At 34.0% G+C, this 26,856-nt stretch overlaps 1 protein-coding gene across 1 annotated transcript in view; it reads left to right on the top strand.

Annotated features, from left to right (window-relative positions):
- The window catches only part of LOC136973356 (3'-5' RNA helicase YTHDC2-like), an 84,113-nt gene that overhangs the window by 19,947 nt on the left and 37,310 nt on the right, over positions 1-26,856 (top strand). Inside the window, 3 exon segments of the mRNA XM_067268090.1 lie at positions 7,924-8,030; positions 21,630-21,857; positions 21,859-21,902. Coding sequence (XP_067124191.1) covers positions 7,924-8,030; positions 21,630-21,857; positions 21,859-21,902 — 379 coding nt within the window.

A 26,856-nucleotide genomic window follows, 5' to 3' on the forward strand; every position in this document is an offset into this window, starting at 1 on the left:
AATTCAAGTGTTTTCAGCTGCATTTAGTGGCCTTTTTCAAATAAAAAGCCATTTCATTTATATAATATTCTATATAAATGTAATAGAAGAAAGTTTCATTTATATAACCTACTGTATAAATGAAGGTTATATAAATGAAATATTCTTTTTGCCCACATAGGCAACCAAGGCAATTATCATGCAGATCTATCAGAACTGGCTGACTTAACATGCTACTTCTCTTCCTTTTAATTTGAGGAACAGGCTGACCTGCTGCACAGAGGACTACCTATGGGGAAACCCTCCTTTCAGTTATATTTTACAAATTAATTATCCTGCAACTGGAAAATCAAGTCCTGAACATGATATTACCCTATATTCCAGATATATTGACTTACTAATAATATGGCATTTTAAGCCAGATATAGATGATTTTCTAAAATCTTTCAACACCAGTTCTTTTAATTTTCACTTACACTTTAAACAGCAACATACATCTGTTGCACATTTTCTATGTATCAAGAGATACAAAAGATGGGAGTTTTTCCACATCAGTGTACTGCAAATCTACTTACAGTCCAATTTTTATTATGACATCATCATATAATTCCTTCTAATACAAGATAGCAATATTTACAGCCTTGGTAAAATGTGTTTTTATAAAACAAACATACTAGTGAGCCTGTTACTGGTGTGTATCTTCAACAAACAAAAATTGACTGTTACAAATGTTTTCGAACCTCTTAGGTTCTTTCTCAGGTAACATATAACTCCTGACCGAATGCAATTCAAATCAAATTTAATTGGAAGACAGTTGGAACTCGTTTGCATGCATATCGATAACGAATTTCGGGAATGTGCCCTTTAACTGTTCTAGATTATCATAGATTCTTGTCTAAGATCACTTGCCAGGCTGTACCCGTCTGTTAGACTCCCACCAACATTTTGCGCCATTAGAGATGTACTTCTCGACATTATAAACGATAGCAATATGCACCAACAGATACTAGAATTGGCGCATCTATTATGTTACAATTCCTTTTTCCAATTCAAAGGCATTACATACACCCACGGGAGAGGCATCCCCATGGGTAGCCCCATTGCAGGAGATCTTTGTGAGATGGTGGTTAGGCAACTGGAATCCAGGATTATCCATGAGCATTTACCCAATATCATGCTTTAAAAAAGGTACATCAACGATATTCTTATCTTATGGAAGGTAAAGCCAGACATAGCAACATTTGTTGATTTACTCAATGACAACCGTTATGGATTGACCCTTGATATAGACCAGGCTCATGCTTTGGAGGCCCATTTCCTTGACATCAACATCAAGTTCGAGGAAACAACAATCCACACGAAGGTGTATCATAAACTGGGGTCGGAACACTTCTATATACCGGAAGGGTCATGTGACCTTCCTCATTATAAAATGGCTGCCTTTAACACCTTAATTAAAAGGGCCCACATGCCCTCATCTTCTCAGCTAACTCTTCGGGCCGAGCTGAGAAGTATCTAGCCATAGAACATGGTTACCCTGCACTCACAACGTAAACTGATCCACAGTTGGCATCTCTGCGAAGAACTAGACCCAACCCAAGCATCCAACAAAGTTCCACCTAATATCATCCCTGTTACATACAACCCATATCTTAAATCACTATACACTGTGATAGCTAAGAAAAAGAATATTTGCATTGCATATAGAAGATGTGCAACAATATTTGACATTTTATGGAATGGAAAAGACACCCTCAACAAAGAAAGGGGTGTGTACTCCATCCTGATCAAGGACCACAGGTGTGATAGGAACTTGGTCTACATAGGATCTACTAAGCGCTCCCTAGAAGTGAGAATGAAAGAGCACACAGCGGATATTCTACATGCAAGAACCACCTCTGCTCTAGCCATCTATGCCTCAGACCCAGATGTAGAACCAATGTTCAATCAAGGCGAAGATGACCCACACTATGCAACACGTACACCATCTAAGATGGCTAGAAGCTATTTACATCTGCATGGCTACACTCAAAGATGGTAGTTGCATTAACCATAAGGATGAAAATACTCTTTCAACAGCCTGGCAAGCACTCTTAGACAAGAATCTATGATAATCTACAGCAGTTAAAGGGCGCATTCCCAAAAGTCGTTATCGATATGCATGTGAACGAGTTCCAACTGTCTTCCAATTAAATTTGATTTGAATTGCATTTGGTCAGGAGTTATATGTTACCTGAGGAAGAACCTGAGAGGTTTGTAACGGTCTATTTTTGTTTGTTGGAGATGCACACGGTAACAGGCTCACTAGTATGTTTGTTTTACTTTGCTCCGGTATAGTAATACTGTTTTTGTGTTTTCCTACATACTTCACTATCATGAAAATGATTCAGGAATTGTTATACATCACTCAGCTAACTATCTAACACTGTTATATGCATTGATTAATCAAAACTTCTTTGGATACTGCACTTATATTAAAACCTACACTGTGAGAGAAATCTTAAAATGCAGTGATATTTTTTAATTTTAAAACATTTTTGATGATTTTTTTTTAATCAAACTTCTTTATTTGATTATCATTTTATCTTGAAGAAGGTAATAAAAAATGACCGAAAATGTTCAAAAATTAAGAATATCACTGCATTTTAGGGTTTCTATTGTGATGTGGTTATTTGATTAATCAAATGTTTAATAAGCAACTATGGAAAGCAAGATCAAAATACAACAATGGCAGATCACAAATTCAAGATTTTGAAGCATAACAAGATCCTTATGAGTACATTCTGTGAAATAGCAGGAAGCAACAACCTTTTCCTAACTTGCAAAGGGGGAACCTCACCATTCGTAGAAATTCTGACTATTACAATAAGCTAGCTGTACCTTTTTGGGATGTTTTCCATACCCTTCCTGGACAATACAGGTAACTGGTCTTTATAATACATTGGAGCAACATTGCATACTTTAAAACAATGCTTATAAGAACATTTCACTACTACTAATATAACAAACAGGGCAAACAACAACAGCAATAGATGCTTATTCCTTAGATGAGGATATACAGATACACATCAGTGTCATACAACTCATTTTCCATACACATGATTCTGTACAACTTAAGTATCTTTGAAGTGTCAAGGCCAACAGAAACAATGCAGTTAACTACAGAACTGCAGGTCCTGTAAGATTAAAGTATTTGGAATATCTGGCCATTACTAATCATATAGCCATTAATTATGAGGAGATGGACTCTTTTTGCTGGCATGGCAGGCATGGTATGAACTCCCATAAGGCACCCCTTTTGTCTCCCATTTGTATTTTCTTTTGTTTTTTTGTTTAACTTTTTAAAATGACATTTTGGGTATAACTAAGTTTCACTTGCTTACAATACTGTAGTGCATTTGTGCACTTCATCTATTCAAAAATTCAATTTGTGTGTTGTTGTTCAGTTTGAAATATTTTCGGTTCTGCTTTAGACTTGTGTAACCTGATGACATTTGTAATGGACAAAAACTTTCCGTTTTAAGTAAATGCATTGTACTTTTACAACTTGATGTTTTTTGCATGTTTGTTTTTATTTTTACATCCTAGTGAAACCATGTGATGATCAAAATAATTTGACAAAACTGGAGGAGTAACCAAACGAAAGCAGCAGTACAGTACATCTTATATAAAGTACTGCTCTACTCACTACTAACACCGGGTACTATAACTATAACTTCAAAACGAACTTGTTACCGGTGTTCCTTGCGAAAATCGTCTCAGGAGCGTCTCACTAACGTTTTCGAACTTATAACAGTTCTTCTTCAGGTGAAGATGGAAGATTTGAAAAAATAGAATAGAATGTTTCAAACCGAACCGCTTCGTCGAATTCCGTCATGGCTGACATGCGCTGTAGTGTCACTACGGCGCATGTCACTAGCAGCGTCACTACGCACGTCTATAGGACTGCCATGCGATGAAAGTGACACTACAGCGCATGTCAGCCATGACGGAATTCGACGAAGCGGTTCGGTTTGAAACATTCTATTCTATTTTTTCAAATCTTCCATCTTCACCTGAAGAAGAACTGTTATAAGTTCGAAAACGTTAGTGAGACGCTCCTGAGACGATTTTCGCAAGGAACACCGGTAACAGGTTCGTTTTGAAGTTATAGTCATCTTATATAATTCCAGCAATATATTTAATTAACCAAAAATGTTTTTGACCTACTTCCATGGGCCTTCTTCTGTTAGAATATCAAACTTAAATGATAAAAGAACAATAAAAAGTTCTGCCTGTTCCAGCAAATTTTTTAATTTTCTAACATTTTCAGCTATATGCAGCCATCAGTTGGAACAAACATAAAATGGAAGCTTTTAAAATTTAAAATCAACAGTGTTCCAAATATGGATCAATAACATGCAATAGCAATAACATAAATAAATAATAATAAAGTATACAAAAAATATATAATACATAATAATATACCATAAAATATAAACAATAATAATAAACACTAGATTTGTTGATTATATAACAATAAATTACTGTGTAATTTTGTTCCCGTTCCAGTGTATAAGAAATTTCCACGTTGCTGATAAGCTCACTGCGTCCTTATGGTTAATACGTATGTTCTTAACATGTTTTTGTATATGGCTATTTTTTCTAGAGTTTTTTCAGAGTGTTGTTTCCTGGAGGTTTTAATGAGTTTTTCACCTGTGAAATATGGTACATTATCTGGAAGTGTTGCCATAATAGGCAGCGTTGTGGTGTATTTGCCTTTATGTACATTGTACTGATATTCCTTTAGTCTGGTAGGCAGATTTTGGGATGTGTATCCTGTATATTTGCTGACCCTGTTTTCTAGAATGAAATACTATTTACTCTAGGTAATTGAAAATCTATACAGTACATGAGCTTTAACTTGGGCTTGGTACCCCGATAATTATTTATTGTTTATTTTGTAACATACCGTGTGAAGCAAAAGGTGGGGTTACACAAGTTAGGGTTCAATTTAAGTACCAAGCCTGGACTTTATGGGAACAAAATATAATAATCCAAAACACTTATAAGTACAAATCCACAATAAATATTTATTAAATTGATCAGTACTATATAAACAACAACAACAACAATTAATTATAACAAGCATTAGAGTATATATTTCAAATATTCAAAAAGTTAAGAAAATAAATAATTAAAGAAATTCTTTGATTATATACAGTCAAATTAAATCAGATCACATTAAGTCAAAAAATCAATTCAAATTTTCACCAAAAAAAAGAATACTCAAAGTATATGTTTTCTACACTAATTGCTTACACTCAAACCTGTTTTTGTGCGGTCTTTTTTTGTGCAATTTTTTATATGTGTAATGTGTTTTGTGCAATTATTTTTGTGCAGTACACCAATTTGATTGAAATTCATATACTGCACACAAAAAATCACACAAAAAAAGACTGCACAAAAACAGGTTTGAGTGTATTAGGAATGCCAGAGAAGTTTCTACGACAGTCACTGTCAGGAGCTACACCACACTGCTAGGATGGATGTGTTGTCTTTTATCTGGTTCTTGGCCCTATTTACATGTGTGTGTGTCACAGGATCGGTCACCAATGCAAATTAGTATCCTTTGCCTTTCTTTTTGTAATTTAGTACATTGAGGGTTTCTTAGGAGTTTCCATCTGTAAAAAAAAACCCTGAAAAGAAAATAACTATAACTAAACATAACACCCAAAACATAAAATAACTAGACTCCAACCAAATGCTGAATTCTATGGGGCTAGATATGGCTAAATACTAAATAAATTATGAAACCAATTTGGGACTAGAGGGAAACATTAGGTGCCATCTCTTATTAAATTTAATAATTATAATATTTAATTAATTAATTTAAATAATTCAGAACCACTGGAAGAAAAAAATCGGCCTGGAGCAGGACTCGAACCTACAAATCGTGCTTACCGTGCAGATGTGTTGCCAGTTAAGCTATCCGGACTTCTGGTCTGTCGATGGTTATAACGTTAGCTTATACGGGGTGTATCAGTACAGCGGTTACAAACTTTCGGGAGAGATAGAGTACACCTAGTATGCAACAGATGTTGCTACACCAGCCAAAGATGTCCCAGCATTTTTGCTGTACTAAGAATAATAAACATGTTTTCTCACCCTGTTCGTGTCCTTCCTTTCTTGTGTTTTGTGTCGTCACTACTGCGCCAGAAAAGCGTTTCCGACCATGCATTACTATGTGATTTCCCATTGTCTAGGTGTACTCTATCTCTCCTGAAAGTTTGTAACCGCTGTACTGATACACCCTGTATAAGCTAACGTTATAACCATCGACAGACCAGAGGTCCGGATAGCTTAACTGGCAACACATCTGCACGGTAAGCAGGATTTGTGGTTACGAGTCCCGCTCCAGGCCAAATTTTTTTTTTTTTTTTTTTTGTTCTTCCAGTGGTTCTAAATTATTTAAATTAATTAATTAAATATTATAATTATTAAATTTAATAAGAGATGGCACCTAATGCTTCCCTCTAGTGCCAAATTGGTTTCATAATTTATTTAGTATTTAGCCGTATCTAGCCCCATAGAATTTGGCATTTGGTTGGGGTCTTGCTTATTGTATATTGAGTCTAGCAATGTTATTCGTAAAATAACTATAGGACTTCAACTCCTTACAATTTTTATTGCTATTTTTATTTTATTTTTGTACCATTTGTTTTTTTAAGTCTTGATTATATGTATTCATTTGTTTCTTATATTCCTTGTATTTGAATTGTATGAATGTTCTATTGATTTAGATTGTTTTTCCCATTCTTTTTAATTTATATTTTTTCACAACATTCAATATATTTTTGAATGTTCTTTTAGTTCTTTTTTCATTTAGGTTTGATGTTCCAACTGAAGGCCTATAGAAGTAGGTCAAAAACGTTTTTGGTTTATTAAATATATTGCTGGGATTATACAAGTTGTACTGCTTCTTTTGTTTCATATGATCACTGAATGCCAATCAGACATTATTCTTTTCATTTATTAAACTGTAGAATATCATTTCTCATTCAGTTTCCAAACATGTTCATTTAACCTGAAGATGGTTGCTCAAAGCAATTGAAAATGTTTGTTTTTCTCTCATTTTTAGTTCTAAAAGGAGAATATCTAAGTGAGCCTGTGTTTAGCTGTCTTGCTCTAGACATGTTTAAACACATGTAAGTTTTGTTGTTGTTGTTACTGATAAAATGTTGTATGCATAGAATATGATACAATATAATTAATAGCGGCGAAGCGCTACAACATCATCAATATATCTAGTGTACAATCTAATACAATTACTGTAGCCTGGAAGGATAGAATTCTTCAGCATTTCCAATTCACAAAGTAAATTCAATAAAGAGCTGCCCATGAGAACATACTTCTTGCATGTATAATACATAACATTTATAAACTGGAAGGAGGAAGGAATAACAGGCCCAATATATTTCTATAGAACTTTCTTAATTCTGATCTTAGATGAACTAATGAACTATAAGATCTCTATAGAAGTACAGTACATTGGTAATTCCTTGGAACATCATTCTTACAGCATTTTGTATCCAAGGAACTCCTAAAAAAATGGTGAAATTACTAACTAATGGATGAAGAGTACATTACTATGTTAGATTTGATGCTTTATACCTTCTATTTATATTGAGCCTTGCTTCTGCCATTTAAGGAATTTCTTGTTGAAACATATTGAGCAACCATGTAAATAGAGCAGTCAGATACTGTAGTTTGCCCATCTAGTTTTCATTAACATTGTTTTGTTTTTTAAAGTCCATTAAATAAATTATTTAATTTATCTGGATATTAATTAATCTAATATTAATTTATATTTGAATTAAAACTTTAAATTTTTATAAATCTTGTAATAATTTATTTTTATAATAAAAATTTTTTTTCCAATTTGTGTTTTTCTTTTTTCTTCAGTTTTGATACCATCATTACCTGCACAGAAGAGAGCGGCATGCCTTGCTCGAAAGAAGTTGGCAGCAGACACTTTCAGTGATCATATGGCGTTACTTAGAGCATTTCAAGTAAGTAAAGAAATAAATATTTAGTATTGAAATTTCATTAATACCAGAAAATATTTTTGAACCGATACTAGAAAATATCTTAGTTTCTAAAATAAAGTAATTATTTTGGTTGCAGGTTCAAATCCCACTCTGGGCTAGTTCTTTTCTTTCGGACGGTTCTAAATTGTTTAATAAATTATTAAAAATTATAATTGTTAATTTAGATAAGAGATTGCACCTAACATTTACTTCTAATACCAAATTACTTAATATCTAATGATTAATAATAGCAAATTTATAGCCCGATTAATTACGCCGATCATTTGGTTGAGTAAAAATAATTACTTTATTTAAAATGATAGCCCTAGCTTGATTGAGCATTGCTTCATTTTGTTTATGAACAATAGCATTATTATGCACTACTACTCCCATGTTGCATCATTATCTGAATGGCTTTTAACCTTTGATGCAGATGGATGTTCATAAAGACAGCACGATTGGCAATTGATGCATAAACAAAGTTTGTTAGAAAAATACTTCCTTTGATACAGCACTTATATTAAATAACACTGTTTTTGCAAAAGCAAATTTATTTCTGCTCCTGTCAAACATTTTCAGTGATTTTTATAGTTTCAGTGGTACTGAATCCAAATCTGGCAATATAATTGGCCTAATGTTAACTTATCACTTTTCACAAATGAAGTTTTTGAAGGAAAACATTTTCTGTTCAAATTATTGTATTTATTGGCTGATTAGATACAAATAAATTCATGTTAATCACTCCTTTTTTCATAATTCTATACATTTAAAAACTGAAACACTTAATGACATGTTTTCATCCTTTTATATTATTTTTCTGAAGTCTCTCACTGTAGAGTCCAGGAGTAATCTGCTAACATGTTTTCTTTCCTTTTGCTGTACTGCTTGTCCATTTGAAAAAGAGTCTGATGAAACCTTTCTCCACATTCATCAGAAACAACTCCTAGATTGCCAGGAAAAAATTAAATGGGAGTGTAGGAAATGCATCTTGAGTGATATATTGCAACCCAGTGTTTTGTAGGATGTTACCAACTTTCCATGATTTCTTCATAGTTGTTAGCTTGTATATTCCCCAAAAAGTTCTTGCTCATGTTTTAAAATGCATTCCACACTGTCCTTTCTGCAGGGTTAAGTTTTTCTATGAAACTAGGATCCATCAAAAGCTGTCTTACTTGGGAACCAAGAAAAATTCTTTTTTTTTCATATTTTTCAGATGAGAGAACTCTTGCCTCAGGTAATCAAAAGCCTTCTCTGTTTGCACCTGTCACAAAATTTTTCATCAAACTGAGCTTGATATGAAGAGGAAATAAGCATATTTTCCACCAGAGCAGGAAAATCAATATTCTTCTGACCTAGTACATTTGCTATGCAATTGGGTCACTTTTTTACCAAGTAGTGACTGGTTCTTGCTTGATTGTCCTATTCATATAAAAAACAGCAGAAATTTGTGTATCTTACTCGAAGACCTGTTAGCATATTATATAATTCTCCAATTTTATATATTTATTCAAACAACAGTAACAGAAACTTTGTCTAAGAGAGGCATTTTTCTTCAAAAACATGGTATGTAAAAAAAACTATGGGTAATAGAAGATTTTGGTCTTCAAATTCATATTCAGCACATTAAAATACTTTAAAAAATAATCTTATTTTCTTTCACAAAAGAATTTTGATGCAGAACAGTGTAACTGTAACACAAGAGAAAGCTTAAACCTCAGTGATATTTTAAATTTTCAAACACTTTTGGTTTTTTTATTGAACTTATGTGGGAAAAAATGGCAATCGAATTACTGTTTTCATTTGAAATGAATGGATTCTAAAAATATTTCTGATGATTATAATTTAAATATTACAATTCTAGAACAAAAAATTCAAAAATGATAGAATGCTGAAATTTTAAATAATATACTAATGAAAAAATACATGACTAAAATACCAAAAAACACATAAATGAATCAACAGTTGCAGTAGTGACCCCCTGCCAAGTAAAAAGTCAGTGGCTGACTATATATACAGGAATCAGTGTTGCCAATTATCAAAAGTCAATTTCTCTGTCCCCCAAACATCTAAAGTAATTCTGAATATCTCGTTCAAAAGTTAATTGTTTTCTTAGGTAGTGTACAAACTTTCAAGATTTTATATAAAGTACTTTCCAAAATATAAGCAACTGAAAAGTGCAAAAGTCATCAAAAAAGCTGTATTTTTTTTTTTTTTGTTTATTAAAATCTCTTAAAATTAGAGGAATACTTTTAAAATGTTTAAACAAAAGGAGATATTTGAAAAAATAAAAAAGACCATAAAAAATTATAAAATAAAACTTGTTTCAGAGATAAAACATCATTTACATAAAAAAACTGGTTGATAAGGAAAAAAACAAAATTTAGAAGAAATCTTAAAAGAAACTAATGTTTATTAGGGTTTATATACTCCAATAACCACCACCTTATAAGTTGCTGAGGGAATTTTAATTAAGAAAACTAACGTTTTCGATCTATTCCATAGATCATCCTCAGGTTCGAACTGACAAACAAAAACAAAAATAATTCCAAAGAATGGAACACAAAATATTTAAATTCAAAAAACCGACAACGGAGCAACTAATTAAAATTAGAATTAAAGCGCAAAAAATACATAAATGTAAACTAACAAACATAAAACAATACCAAGGTTATTAGTACACGCTAACATCATTTAACAGATAATATAATATTAAAGTCCTCCAAATATGAAACACATCGCAAGTCATGAGCCATTTGTAAGTCTCTTAATAGCAAACTTCCAAGCCGACGGTAATCCCTCAGCGTCCCTGGCGTTAATGCATCTGTTGTCGAGTCTACTCTTATATATTTCTATTTTTTCCGCCATCCTTGCTAAAGTTGGAGAATATATTTGCTTGACGATTTCCGCTTCTTCCCATCCAACGACGGATCCTTCGGCCTGGGCCATCTGGGCCAGAACAGTTGCGTTAGAACTTTTCCTTACATCATATTTATGCTCTTTGATTCTTACACCTAGGTTTCTCGTTGTAACCCCTATATACTCCTGTTTTAGACCTAATTGCTGGTTTTCATAAGGGATCCTATAGACCCCAGCTTTATCCTCTTTCTTAATTTCCTCTTTATCAGTTCTCAGAATTTTGTAGAGGTTCGGGGCTCGTTTTAAGATCAATGTTGATTTTTTAATGTCCGCTATCTCCTTCATAATGCCCCGTACATTTTTGTTGAATGTAAACTTAGTATATCCACTAGGCCTTTGTTTAGAGGTTCTTGCGTCGCTCTTTTCAAACTTCCTCACGATACCATTAATTACGTTTCTTCTGTAGCCCAAGTTCTCAGCTATTCGCATGATCCTGTCGATTTCGTTAACCCTGTCCATAACGTTATCGCAATAAGTAAAAGCCCTCCTGACTAAGGTACGAAAGGCTGCCAATTTATAACGAAATGGATCATTTGACTGTGGCGGGATGTAGAGTGGGCTGTGCGTCGGTTTAGTATACACTTTAGTGGATGGATGCCCTCTCTTAAAAGTGATATTGATGTCCAAGAAGTGTATCTCTACTGAACTTTTCTGCTCCAGTTTCAGACGTAGGCCGTCTTCGTTATCGTTAATTCTTTCTATAAAGGTACTGATTCCTCGATTACTTCTCCATATTATAAGGATATCGTCAACATATCTCTTGTAGTAAACTATATTGTTCCTGAAGCTGTGTAGAACTTTTTCTTCAATTTTCTTAACCACTAATTCGCATAGAAGTCTCGACATAGGGCTTCCCATAGGAACTCCCCTCTTCTGTTTGTAAGTATGGCCTTCGAAGCCAAAGAAGGATTCACAGCATACCAGGTTAGCCATCTCCAAAACATCGTCCCTGTGGTGTAACAACTCTGGATTTACTTTAAATAAGGATTCCATTAGCGCTTCCAAACAGGACTCAATTTTCACGGATGGGTACATACTCTCATAATCTAATATAGTACCCACTTCCTCATCCATCAGAGTTATGTCTTGCAGCTCTTTAACTACTACCGTAGGATCCTTTGCAACCAATATACTGCCTTCCAGTAGGGAGGAAAGATAACCGTGCAACCTTTTTTCTAAGAAAAAAGTAGGGGCTTTAAATTTTTCCACAATTGGCCTTATTCTCTTGCCTTCCTTATGCGTTTTAGCAAACGCAAATAGCCTTGGGACCCCAGGTCTGGGGTTACAGCACTTCTTGATAAACGGTAAAATCGTCGAGAGCTTACTTCCTTCGAGTTTCTTGAGCCTCCTATCTATATTCTCAACTACTTTATCGTTGGTCCTAACACACTCCGTCTCTTCGAGGTACTCTTCCAATGCTTTATTATAAGTCTGCCTTTTCATGATAACTATTTGTTTACTCATATCCGCTCTTGTAGCCACCAAGTTGTTTACTTTCAGCCAACGTTTAGTGTAACGGATGTCATTGTCTTCACTCCCTCCTCTTCTCCACTTTTCCGGATTTTTAATAATCGTTTTCCAACGTAGATAATCTTTCTCTATCGGATCTAAGCCAACTAATCCTCTTTCGATCTCTTGGATGGAGGTTTCCCAACTCGCTGCGTTCTCGGGGACGAAGTTCGGGCCGTTGCACAGTACTTCCTTGACTCTTTCCGGAACTTGAACCTGGTCCCATACAACATATGTAGTAATGTTCTTTCCAATCTTTCTCGTGCTTTGTTTACTAAGAATCCATTTCATTTTCTTAACATAGCTCTTTTTTAAACTCTTATGGATATTATCCGTAAGACCAACAACACCTTCATTAATATCTATTAACTTTTCGGGATTTTCTTCAAAAATCTTATCTTCGAGGTCAATGAGGCGATGCAGGAGCCCGTATTTTTATTTCTTACTAATTTAATAGACCTTCTTAGACACGCCAGACAAAATCTGAACTTTAGCGAGTGGCACTCTTTTGGGACAGAGAGTCTAAAGATTGACATGGGAAAAACTTTGTTTTTCAAACATTTCCTTAATTAATTTTCCCACTATTAATTTTAATTAGTTGCTCCGTTGTCGGTTTTTTGAATTTAAATATTTTGTGTTCCATTCTTTGGAATTATTTTTGTTTTTGTTCGTCAGTTCGAACCTGAGGATGATCTATGGAATAGATCGAAAATATTAGTTTTCTTAATTAAAATTCCCTCAGCAACTTATAAGGTGGTGGTTATTGGAGTATATATATTTTTGCTGAGTACGTTTATGTTCAATTCTAATGGGGTTTATCTGATACCCCATGGGAATGTAATATCTTTAAGGCACCTTTAACTATCAATCGTATGCCACACTTCCTTTTTTGTCTTTAATAATTGAACATATTTACCAGTGGTGTGCCGTGACATTTGATGATAGGGAAGCTGTGTTTCTGTAAGAAGCCGACTTACAGGGGCAATCAGGTAATTGCGCGTCAAGACTTGTTCGTATTCGTTTGTTCGATAAGCCAGTAAAAACCGTATACTTCTTTAAACGTTTTTTTAATAGATTACCTGACGTACTTAATAAATAAGAAAGTTCAATATAATTACCTCCGTTATTAGATTCAATAAATTTCTTACGCCCTCTAAATGCCAATTCTCGCTTTGAGAAAAAACATATAACATCTATTAATTTAGATATGTCTATTAATCGTAATTATCTCGTTATAATTTTCAATATTTATTTTATATTGTCTTCCAATGTTAAATTCTATTCTATTTTGATTTCCAAATTGCTTCAATTTTACGAAAGAATCGTCATTCGTCATAAATTTTATCATCAAAATGTCGAAATTTTTTTGTCGATGTATTTATATTTAATTTAGGCATCAGTCTTTCTCTTTTAAGAATCTTTTCTTTCTCATTATATGGTCTCGAGCCAAAACTTTTTTAAAATAAATTTTTGAATTGCTAGCCACGATATAAGGGCTAAAATTAAAATTATCAGAAAAACTTACTCGGTAAAACAAAATGTGTGACGAATATACATGCCTAGTACAAAAAATTTTTCAAGTGTACGAATATACTTTTAAAGAAACTTATAATTAAATATAACTTTGTGAAGAAACGTACATAAAAATAACAAAATATTCTTTACTTTTTAAATCTTAAAACAATCCACTTAGTGAAATAGCTCCCTACCAGTGGCTAGTGAATGTAATCGGAGACAGTCCAGGTAGGTGTGTGCATGCCAAATCCCGAGGGTGCCGATACCGGTCAATATCAAATGCCTCTTTTGTCACATCACTAGTATATCTCAAAGGACTCGACAGGGTTTTTGTAGAGTTTAAATGTTTCTCGCCATAGCTGTAAAAATCTAAATATGTTAAACTTAACAGATTGTCCGTCGTTCGTTTTCTAACTAATTTGTTTTAGGACTGAGTATTCATGAAATTTCTAAAATTTACAACTTTTCGGTCACTCTCGTCGAACTGGAAAAATTTCTGTCTTTATTACATCTAATATTACAAAGAGATCAGACCCCACTGTACTCGGCAAGAGATTGGTTGGGTTAAGCTTCTGTTTAAGTAAAATTTCGGCTCTTTCATCAGGGTTTTATTTATGTTCCTAATTCCCTAATCGCTTAATTATTTAACTACTTCTTAAGTAGAAATAAGTTGTAATGATGGTGGACTTCACGCCCATCTCTGAATAAGCAAGAAGCGAGAAAATTAACATCCAGGCGTTAAGTGTTTACGAATATCGCTATAATCACTAGCGCTTTCGACGAAACTATTTTCGTCTTCCTCAGGTGGATAAAAACGGTTAAAATCCTTTTCCGAATCAAAAAATTTTCAAAATGCAAAAACCGCTTTAGAGCTTTGGAACGAAATCAACGATGGAACAGAGCGAGAAGAAATTTAAATGTGCGCGCGTGGTGACGTAGCGCATGCGCTATAAATTACTGAGATGTGGAGCTAGAGGTGTTGTTTTAATCTGTTATATAAGTTGGCCCACATAACAGGCAAATCAAGCGTGGGAGTGTTGCACGGATTTAGTGCAGCGGTAAGGAAGGCCTCCCAAATAAACACGATGCTCCTGTTATTACAATGCCTGAGCATCATCACCTGGTCCCATAGCGGGGTGTATAGGTGCTGTAACACCATTCTTGCTAGTTCGGTGTCTCCTTTGCCTGCCCTGATGGAAAGTTGGTGTTCGGAAATACGACAAGCCAACATTCTGGTTGTCACACCAACGTAGTGGGTGCAAATACCGGATGCAGTATTTTCCAATGGGATGGAGTAAACTCCAGACCTCTCAAGTACGGACGTAGCATCCCTGTCATTGCACAGTAGCCTCCTAAGATTTGGCCGTGGGGAGACTGGTAGAAAGAGCGCGTGTTGCCTAAAAACACGGCAAATACGTATGGTGACTCGGCCACAGAATGGTAATGCGGGAAGGACTACCGTGCATTCGTTTGGAACATGTAACGCCGTGCGAGGAAAAAGCGATCTTGTGACCTTGTTTAGGAGGTACCTGTACTTGGCATTAGTGTACCCCGCTGCGTTTACTGCTGAGCGAATGGCATTAAGTTCAATATCGACAGCTGTTTGACTGGAAGATAACAAAAAATCCCTTCTAGGAGATAACAAAAAAGCCCTTCTAAGGGCTTTTTTGTTATTTTCCAGAAGGGCTTTTTTGTTATCTCCTAGAAGGGATTTTTTGTTATCTTCCAGTCAAACAGCTGTCGATATTGAACTTAATGCCATTCGCTCAGCAGTAAACGCAGCGGGGTACACTAATGCCAAGTACAGGTACCTCCTAAACAAGGTCACAAGATCGCTTTTTCCTCGCACGGCGTTACATGTTCCAAACGAATGCACGGTAGTCCTTCCCGCATTACCATTCTGTGGCCGAGTCACCATACGTATTTGCCGTGTTTTTAGGCAACACGCGCTCTTTCTACCAGTCTCCCCACGGCCAAATCTTAGGAGGCTACTGTGCAATGACAGGGATGCTACGTCCGTACTTGAGAGGTCTGGAGTTTACTCCATCCCATTGGAAAATACTGCATCCGGTATTCGCACCCACTACGTTGGTGTGACAACCAGAATGTTGGCTTGTCGTATTTCCGAACACCAACTTTCCATCAGGGCAGGCAAAGGAGACACCGAACTAGCAAGAATGGTGTTACAGCACCTATACACCCCGCTATGGGACCAGGTGATGATGCTCAGGCATTGTAATAACAGGAGCATCGTGTTTATTTGGGAGGCCTTTCTTACCGCTGCACTAAATCCGTGCAACACTCCCACGCTTGATTTGCCTGTTATGTGGGCCAACTTATATAACAGATTAAAACAACACCTCTAGCTCCACATCTCAGTAATTTATAGCGCATGCGCTACGTCACCACGCGCGCACATTTAAATTTCTTCTCGCTCTGTTCCATCGTTGATTTCGTTCCAAAGCTCTAAAGCGGTTTTTGCATTTTGAAAATTTTTTGATTCGAAAAGGATTTTAACCGTTTTTATCCACCTGAGGAAGACGAAAATAGTTTCGTCGAAAGCGCTAGTGATTATAGCGATATTCGTAAACACTTAATGCCTGGATGTTAATTTTCTCGTTTCTTGCTTATGTAGAAAGTAAGTTAAACCAGTTACTTTGTACTCGAATATCTGTAGTGGGATTTTTTTTAAAACTCTTGTCAAGTATACAGAATTATTGTAAAAACATTCCAGTAAATTCCTATCGGTTGGGTTAAGTTATAAAAAAGGTTGCCCACCCTAGACTAGATTTATAACGTGGGCCAGAATAAATTTTACGTTTTTTCCGCGGGCCATAGTAGTTAATTGACGCCTTCTTGTAATTTTTTTAGTCTGCAAATATGAAATAAATAAATAAAAAGTTAATTACTACATTTATTTCTCTTATTGTTTTTAAAAATTACAAAGAATTGAAAAAATAACTATTAATTAGTTATTTTTCCAATTTAATAATCTATTAAAGATCTCGTGGGCCGAATAGAAACTTTTCGCCAGCCGTAGCTGGCCCGCGGGCCGGGGGTTGCTTGCAGTTGATCTAGCCTACTCGTGATTCACATAATCGGGCGAGGGAGGCCGAATATCTAGCAGGCAGGCGGCTAACAGCTCAGAACCGGTCCGGGATATAAAATTAGAAGCTTTATGTGTGAAGCATCCACCAGCTAAACCGGGTGACATTGGTGCTCTGTAAACCGTATGTGCCAGTGCCTATATAATCTGGCTGATTGGAAACTGACTCGGTTTCGACACCCCTTCCACCACCAAATTATTCAAATATACAATAGCAATCTTATCGTTTTTTTCACATGTAGTATAGAAATTTGTAAAAGGTACATAATGCAGTTATAATAACATATTAATTTTAATTAATGCAAAGTATGTTAAAATATGAAAATTTATATTTTATAAAATACAAGGGAAGATCATTGGAAGGTGGAATCGGCGCTTCCATCGCTTCCAATGACGGCACACCACTGATATTTACAGAATTGTGGGGTACTGATGGGAAGCCCTCTCTCTGGCAATCTTTGAGTTAGTCGTCAGAATTCTTGAACAGCAATCCCTTACAAAATTCTTTCCCGATATTTTACTATACTGTAGATACGTTGATGACATTTTAATATAAAATTAAAACTTCCCCAGAAACTGGGCTATACTATATTGTACAAAAATTCACTACCTTTATATTTACCCAGCTGATTTTTCCAAAAAAAAGTTCTATCTGTTTAAAATTTTCACCTGAAGCAGATTTTAGAAATAGACCAAAAACGTTCATTTTTTCAGAAAAATTAGCTGGGTGAATATAAATGTGGTGAATTTTTGTACGAATTTTGATTTTGTAGAAAACTAAGCTTAACATCTTGGAATTCTTACATACATTTAATGACAATGGTTTTGGCTTAATGCTAAATTTAGAACAATTCATCAACTGCACGGTCCACTTTCTCGACTTCGATATTGAGCTAAACAACAAAGTGATAACATGGATCTATCATGAACCCAATAATTAGGTCTTTCTTATCCCTTCTCACTCAACATACCCTTGCACTACAAAATTGCAGTCTTTTGTGCATTTGTTAAGTGAGCATCTGTACACTGTACCTGCTTATCAGACACTACTATACAAGAACTACATCACATTAAACAAATTCCAAATGTGCTGGTGGGTACAATGCATCACTAATCAATACACTAGAACTCTCTAGAGAAAGATAGCCAATTAGAGTGGCATCGATAAACATCAAGGCAACTAAATGCCTCATTCTCAATTATGAACCAAAAATGGATCAATTATACACCAAAAATTTAAACCTTTCACTGACTTACAAAAGATCTACAGTATAAGGGTACTTACCAATGGTAAAGATTTCTTAAATGAATTACATGTCTCCAGGGATATATCAGCTCTTTGGTTGATTCCAGATTCAACAGATCGTTAAACATACGTCAGCTCAACTTACCAATTCCTAGATGCAAAAATTAAAGAACATATATATATGATATCTCCAAACAAATATGTTACTGCATTGGCCCAATATGCATCTGAGCTGGAGTGTTCCCCTGTTGGAATGAAGCTAGGCTCTAGCGAAAGATTTGACAGTGAAAAATTATGAATAGTCGAGACTATAAAAATATATAAAGCTAAATTGTATGGAAGTTGCATCAATAACAATTACATCTCTTTTGTCCAGGCTTGGCAATACCGGCTATATACCCTTAATTCATAAGCCCACTAAATATTCATATGGAAGGTGGACTCAGGTACAGAATGGTTGGGTTTCTTTCTATGATACAAAGTGGATTGCAGAAATAACATGCCTTTGACTCAGTTGACTAGATGGTTAAATTTGGCCAAAGAATATCCAGTGCTGCAAACAGTCAATTTAACAAGGAAAAGTTTCTCATCTACAAGCAGATGGGTGGAAGGATATAAGAAAGCTCTGTGTATAAGTGCTGTAATAGCTGAATTTTTGTACCTGGTGAGTTAGAAAATGGTGGAAGGGATGATGTGCAGCAGCTCACCAAATTTGTGAAACACAGAAAAGAAAATCCCATTGGAGAATCTTGTGTACAAGTAGATTTAAGAAAGAAATTTTTGTTTATTTCTTGGATTCTTAGCCTCTTTAGTAAATGAAATAGGCCAACATTGATTGTATAAAAACTAATAGCTCTTCATGAGAGCCTTCTTATGCCAGTAGCACATTGTCAATGTAATACAAATGGAGAAGAGGATTATGTATGGTAAGAGAAGATTGAAAAATTTTGAACTCTATGGTTCTCGTGACTAATTCAGCCAAAATAGCCGAGAGAGACAAGTCTACAGGAACTCCCTGTTTTTGTAATTAAATGTTATCATTGAAACAAAAATAATTGTTTTCTGTAATCAGTAAAAGCACCTCTCTTAATCCCAGTATTTATGGCATGGAACAACCAGTTTTCAATCAGTAAGGTATTTGCAAGTATGACTTCTTCAAAATGGAGGCACTGATCAGTGCCGTAACTAGGGCTGTGCCAGCGGTGCCCTGGGGGCGCAGAAATGACCTGGACCGAGTTTTGGGTCCTAGTTTTGGGACGTAGTTACAGATGCTCGCACCAGGCGCATAAAAGGCTAGTTACGGCGCTGGCACTGATGGATATAAAGAAATCTTATCTATTTGGAAAAAGAGGTATGAATTAGAAGGTGTATCCCCAATACCATCAGTTATAATGGACTTTGCTTCAAGAGTAAAAGCATGACAAGATTGGAGCTAGGACAAGCACAGCAATTTTTCTAGCAAGTGCTTTTTCTAAGAAATATGTTGGGTGAGACTGCTTATTCATCAAGGGATGAAGTGAGCAGGCCAACTCATGCATTTTCACTTCAAAAAATAACCTGGGACATGTTACATTAGCTAGTGGATCTAGTAGTCCAATACTACTACCAAAAATATAAAATTTACATTTTATAAAATGTAAAAATATTATGAATATTCATTCTTCTTGTTTTCATTTTCCTCTTCCATTGTTTCAATGCACCAGCGACAATCCAAAACAATTTTCATATAGGGAGACAACTGTTTATTGGAGGCTCTGTATATGAAAATTGTTTTGAACTGTTTTTGGTCTGTTGAAACAACAGAAGAGGAAAACAAAAACAAGAATTTTTGTATAATTGTAATATTTTTATTTTTTTTTAAATGTAAATACTGTCGACCAAGTTTTAATTTTTACTTAAAGAAAATTACATCTTCTTCACACTCTCCAGCAGTAACTGTTTAATACAGTTACTGCTGGAGAGTGTGAGGAAGATGTGAATTTTTTGTTATACTTAACAAATTTTACTTCACTAATAGTTGACAGATAAATGCTGGATATATTGTATTCAATCATAGTACTCAAAAGCCTAAACTCTAGTACTTAGAAGCTCCATACTGGCAAACTAATCACTACTGTGTAATCTAAACACTATCCATCCTACTGAATCTTGATTACCTTGCTGTTAGGTTTTTATCCAGCATACTTTTTAGGCTGCTGAAATTAGTTTTCTCTCTATAATTTACTACCTGCCCTCTCTCAAGCCTTTTGAATGTGTCATGCTTCCTCAAGTTTAATATGTTGCTTCTCCTGTACCTTTTAGATTGTTTCTGATCTATTTAGATTGTTTTTGTTTTTATTTTACTATTATGGAATCTTGGTCTGTTACTACATAGGGTGCTAAGACTGTAACTGGCTATTCATTCTGGATGTTATTTAGTTCCTCTTTTATCCTCTGTTTTAGTGATCTTTTGTTGGTTTCTATGTTACATAAATCATTATGCCTTCTGCTGTCTTTTACTGGTATTCTACATACCCCAGAGATGCATATAGGGTTAACAGCCTCTTTACTATTCCTTATTATCCTATATATAGCGGAATTTCTCTTAAATATAATTTTCTTGTTAGCAGCAATTCAATATCTCTAGACATTGCAGAGGGGTACCATGTATTTCACAACTGCATATTCATTCTGCTTGTCATGTCTTCTCATTTGTCTTCTGTTCTCCATTTGTTGTTGATCATTTGTTGATCCTTATCTTTTTATGCTTGATTCCAAATCAATGCACAATCTCTTTAATGTATTCTAGCTCTCTTATCCTGTCCTGTACATTAGTACAATGAGTATACATATGTTTTATAAAAGCCCTGAATGCCTCTAATCTATAGCTTGCTAGATCAGGTGAGACCCACAGTATAAATTTTAGGTTGTATGTCAGCTTCCTTTAAATATCTGTTGTGGTGTGAATGTGGACATACCATGTATATTTTAAATGTTTTGTAACTTCTGTTTAAACATTTTAGTTTTTTTTCTCAAAGTTTACTTGGAAAATTGTAAAATACAGAAAGAAAGAATTTTTTTCTTAAATAAGGAAATTTTTATTTAGCAAAATATTTAAATTATTGATTCGAATCTTAGTTCTAAACTATATTTTTTTGAATTTGTACTTCAGTTTTAATTTTTATTTCTTAGTTTTTGCACTTTTGTTTTGAAAACTCTTATATTAAAAAAGTATAGAGATAATATGATAATGAGTAATTAAAAGAAGTATTAGAATAATTTGATAATTATTTCTCTATTGATAATGTAGGCATGGCAGAAAGGAAGAAGTGATGGATATGAAAAAACATTTTGTGAAAAAAATTTTCTATCTGCACCAACCATGGAAATTATTGTAGGAATGAGAACTCAACTTTTAGGCCAACTTAGAGCATCTGGATTTGTAAGAGCAAGAGGAGGAGGAGATATAAGGGATTTAAATTCTAACTCTGAAAATTGGGCTGTTGTCAAAGCTGCCCTTTGTGCTGGAACGTATCCAAAACTTGATACGCGTCGACCGTGAACGTCAGCAACTTATAACCCAGTAAGTATTTTCTTCGATATGATTTGTGTAATTTATTTATTAGTCGTGAAAAATTAATCGTACGATGGAGGCCTTATCCCAGTGCACCGTTATATCCTGTTGCCTAGCAAAGGTCGCTAGGATCGTGCTAGGCAACAGGATATGACGGTGCACTGGGATAAGGCCTCCATTGTAAGAGCCACGCGGTCCAGGCAGGCTATCAAAAATTTAATCAGTTTTACTTATAGATACTTAATCTTTTGAATTCTAAATTATTATTTTGTGATCTTTACTGTTACTCATGCATTTAAGTTGAATTTTTTTGTTTAATTTTATAAAATGTAGGATTAAATGTATGTATAGTGAAATATGCATGAATGACTAAAGGAAGAAGAATGTTGTATCAAGCTTTCTCATGTTTGGAATGTAAATTTCTAAATTCAGATCACTACATAAACTGTTTCAAAAGTTTTACTGACATTTTTCAGTCTACATCTAAGACTTCTATCGGATAAAAGTCATTATAAAATGGACATTTAAAGAAGAACAAGACAGAATTCAAAACTTAAAAAACCAACATGTAGCCAGCAGGTGTGTTACTTGATTGAATGAATGTTAAATTACAACATTGAATCATGTATCTCTTGCCAGATTTGGGACACTTGCTTCTCATGTTTGTTGTTGTTAGTTTATACGATTGACCAAAAGTTACCCTTTTGGTCAGCCTTAAAATTTCCAAGGCTTCCAGATCTATAAAGTCTTCATCTTGTAGAGCTGTTATCAGAATTCCTTGATATAACAAAGCTCCAACATTGTTATTCAAGTTTTATTTGGAGAGGGCAGTGTAATCCTCCCTGTTATTGATGTTATATTGTGTTTGTTTACCCTCTTAGTTAGGGACTGTTTGATGGTGCCTGTGTAGACTAAATCCTTATTGAACCTATCATTGTATAGTAATATCATGTACACTCTATGGGCTGTTTGGATGTTAAGGGGTCTTTCTTATTCCTAAGCATTGTGAAAATAGTGTGGTTTCTTTGTAAGTGATGCCCTTACTCTTCACTGTCAGTTTAAACATATCATTTATGCTACGATCATACTGTACTGTTATATGGTCCTTGCTCATCAGTTCCTGGCTGTTTCTGGTATTGTCATTTACAATGTCATGTGTATTAATCTGTGAACTAAATTTGCTAGTTAATCTCCTGATTAAATTTTTGGGAAATCCATGCAGCTAAACAAGCCTCTCAATATAGACCAATTCCACCTGTGTGTTTGTCATGTTGGTGCAATGCATATATGCCCTCCTAATGAGTACTCTAAAAGGTGCCAATTTATAATATGAGTCATAGGAGTCTACTGGGGATGTAAATGGGACAGAAATCTGCTTTAGATTACTTTTAGTTTGGACCTAGATACTGACAAAACAGATGTCGTGATCTTGGTAATGTACTGTACCTCTATGTCACTTGCCTGCTCGACTTCTAGTGTGAACTCACATGATTATCATTTATACTATCTGTATTAAATGCTTAATTTCAGGTGGCCTACTGTTTAAATTTTCTCATAAAGGAATATTTTCATCCTGTTTTAGGACAGTTTCAGCACATAAGTCATTTTTCCAAATGAATTTGAATTCAGTTGAAACGATGATGTTTGAAACAAATGAAAAGAAAATGTACCAAATATAATTTAAAATGGATTAAGTTCACTACACCAATGTATTGCTGTAGTTAATATAAAAATTCATTGGTTTTACTTGTAACAATATTCTAACTGAAGAGGGAACTCAAGTTTTAAAATTTCATTTTTCATAGTAATCGTAATTTTTAATTATAGAGTTTTAGTGATAACTAATGTGTGTTAAATGCTTTAAGTATTTGATTTCTGGTGTATGATAAGCCCTAATATTATGGTTTACAACTGTAAAAACAAATATGTTAAATAATCTGTAAATTAGTTGTTCTGGCCTATATAAAATAGTTATATATGGTCTTAAACTGTAATCACAAATAGACACTTTCAAAACATAAATAAATCATAAGCCTGCCTAGCATAGACTAGAAATGCAAATAAATAACATTAGACATTAGGCAAGTTTATACAATACACTAAAAACAACATAACACCAAACTTATTGAAAGAAGTTGGGAAAATATTCAAGAAAATTAAAAAAAAACACACACATATATATATAAACAAACACAACAATATATAAACTTACTTAAAACAATACATAGTCTAACAAAATTACAAGAAAAAACCTGTTACCTATATAGTGTATATAGACATATCTCAGGCATTTGATTCTGTTTTCCCTAACCTATTGCTAAACTTATTTGATGGCTATTTTGATATAAATCTGGTTTTCCATTCTTGGTTAAATAATTACTTATCACAATTATCTAAAATAAACCTTGGAGATTTTGAATTCCTCAATTTTACACCAATCTGTGGGATTCTTCAAGGTTCTGTACTAAGTGGACTGTTCTTCTCTGCTTACATCAATAACCACTTTAATAGAATATCTTCAAGAGTGATAACATATGCTGATGATATTAAAATCATTAATCGTGATCCTTTATTACTACAATCTGACTTAAATAAAGTACTTTCTGCTTTCACTAATTATAATTTAAATATTAATATTAAAAAAAACTGTTATAATGTGCTGCTCAGTAATACACAATCTTCCTTTTCATCCAATGTATATGAAAAATCATACATTAAGCTATATAAAACTTATAATGACCTTGGTATAGTTTTTGATGAAAAGTTGACATTCCATGAACGTGTTCAAAAGATAGTCAGATCTTTGTCACTCAGATGTGGAATTTTATGGCAGTTTGGCAGGACAATGTTGTCCAAATCTGTCTTCAGATCCATTTATTTTACAAATTTTTAATCTATTTTTGATTATTACTTGCCTGCCTGGTTAATGATAGCCCCTCCCAATCAAGAAATTTATAAGATATATTTTCTTCTAAATAAATTTAACAACCATGAAGTTGCAAGAATATGACTCAGATTACCAGACCTTATTAAACTAATACAATACAAGATGGTAAAGAAAGTCACTTAACACCCCCTGTTACAGAATATAGAATGTACCCAAAATTAATTTGCTCATATCAGGAATACATTAGACCAAGGGGAAACAGATTGATGTGTGTTACATCTTGAATGCAACTCCGAAATTTTAAATGGGAAGGGGGTCATGAGACACATTATTTAGGGTCATAATTTCACAAGGAATTGACTGCTGAAAAATTTATTGACCTACCTTGAATGTTTACAGAGTTATTAATGTGTTTTATTGTTGTTACAGGTTGAAAAACAGACAATACAATGCTCCTAACACAGGAAGAATGCATTGAAATTATCCTGATGGCAAGAAAAAGAAGTTCCAGAGTAATTGCACAGAATTTTAATCAATGTCATCCACATCAAGTGCCTGTGCTCCTTTTAGCAGTTGTCAACCTACTCCAGAAATTTAGGGAGACTGGATCGGTCCATGATAAGAAATTTTCAGGCCTTTGCAATCACCCTAAAACTTTTTCCCTTGCCATCAGGATAATTTTGATATGTTCTTCCTGTGTTAGGGGCATTATATTGTCTGTTCTATAACCTGTAACAACAAAGAAAACACATTAATAACTCTGTAAACATTCGAAGTAGGTCAATAAATCTTTCAGCAGTCAATTCCTTATGAAATTATGACCCTAAATGATATGTCACATGCACCCTTCCCATCTAAAATTTTGGAGTTGCATTCAATATGGTCACCATAAAAATGGCGACCATGTGTGTAACACACACCAATTTGTATCCCCCTTGGTCTAGTGTCTTTTTGATACAAGCAAATTAATTTTTGGTACTATTCTGTAGCAGAGATGTTAAGTGACTTTCTTTACCGCCCTGTATTTTGATCATATTCTTTATTTTAAACATTTTAATGGTATAATAAATAACTTTTGGCTTTGTTTGAGAATTCTCAATAAAAGAACCCATAATAATTCATGTATTTGTACTCCATTTTATTGTCTGTCTGCTTCCCAAAGATCGTATTTTTACCGTATAGCTGATAACTCAAAACAAATAAAACACTCATTTTATATTGATTTTGCTACATTTAAAATTACATGTAAATGTGTACTATATAAAAATAGATAAGTTGGTTATCTCTATTATTCTAAATATGAATTAGTTCATTAATCTTTTTATTTATACAAATACATTTAAATGAATTTAAAGTATTTCCTTTATTGTTAAATTATAGATATATGTGTATTTTATTAATATGCTTTTTATTGTTGTTTTCTTAAACTCCAATAACCACCACCTTATAAGTTGCTGAGGGAATTTTTAATTAAGAAAACAAACGTTTTCGATCTATTCCATAGATCATCTTCAGGTTTAAACTGACGAACAAAAAATGGAACACAAAATATTTAAATTCAAAAAACCCGACAACGGAGCAACTAATTAAAATTAGAATTAAAGCGCAAAAATACCCAAATGTAAATTAACAAACACATAACAATATTAAAGTTATTAGTACACGCTAAAAATCATTTAACAGATAATAAAATATTAAGGTTCTCCAAATACGAAACACATCGCAAATCATGAGCCATTTGTAAGTCTCTTAATTGCAAATTTTTGCTAAGTACGTTTATGTTCAGTTGTTTTCTTAGTTTTGTTTTTAATGTGGATATAATTGTTGAAAGAGGTAGAAATCAACTATTAACTGACATTTCCATTTGATTGTAAAATAAATAAATAAACAATACCATGTGCATAAACGTTGACAGTCTCAAACAAAAACTAACAGCTAAATCATAGACCCAAATGATACAAAATCTGTACACCACGAAAAAGAAATTATTCTCAAACAGAATGAGAGACTTCTACAGACAACTGCATACTAATACACCGCATAATCATAACACAATGACACACCAACAGAAAAACA

Source organism: Centruroides vittatus, unplaced genomic scaffold (assembly GCF_030686945.1).
Source record: "Centruroides vittatus isolate TY-2023 unplaced genomic scaffold, ASM3068694v2 contig_3147, whole genome shotgun sequence".
Lineage (NCBI taxonomy): Eukaryota > Metazoa > Arthropoda > Arachnida > Scorpiones > Buthidae > Centruroides > Centruroides vittatus.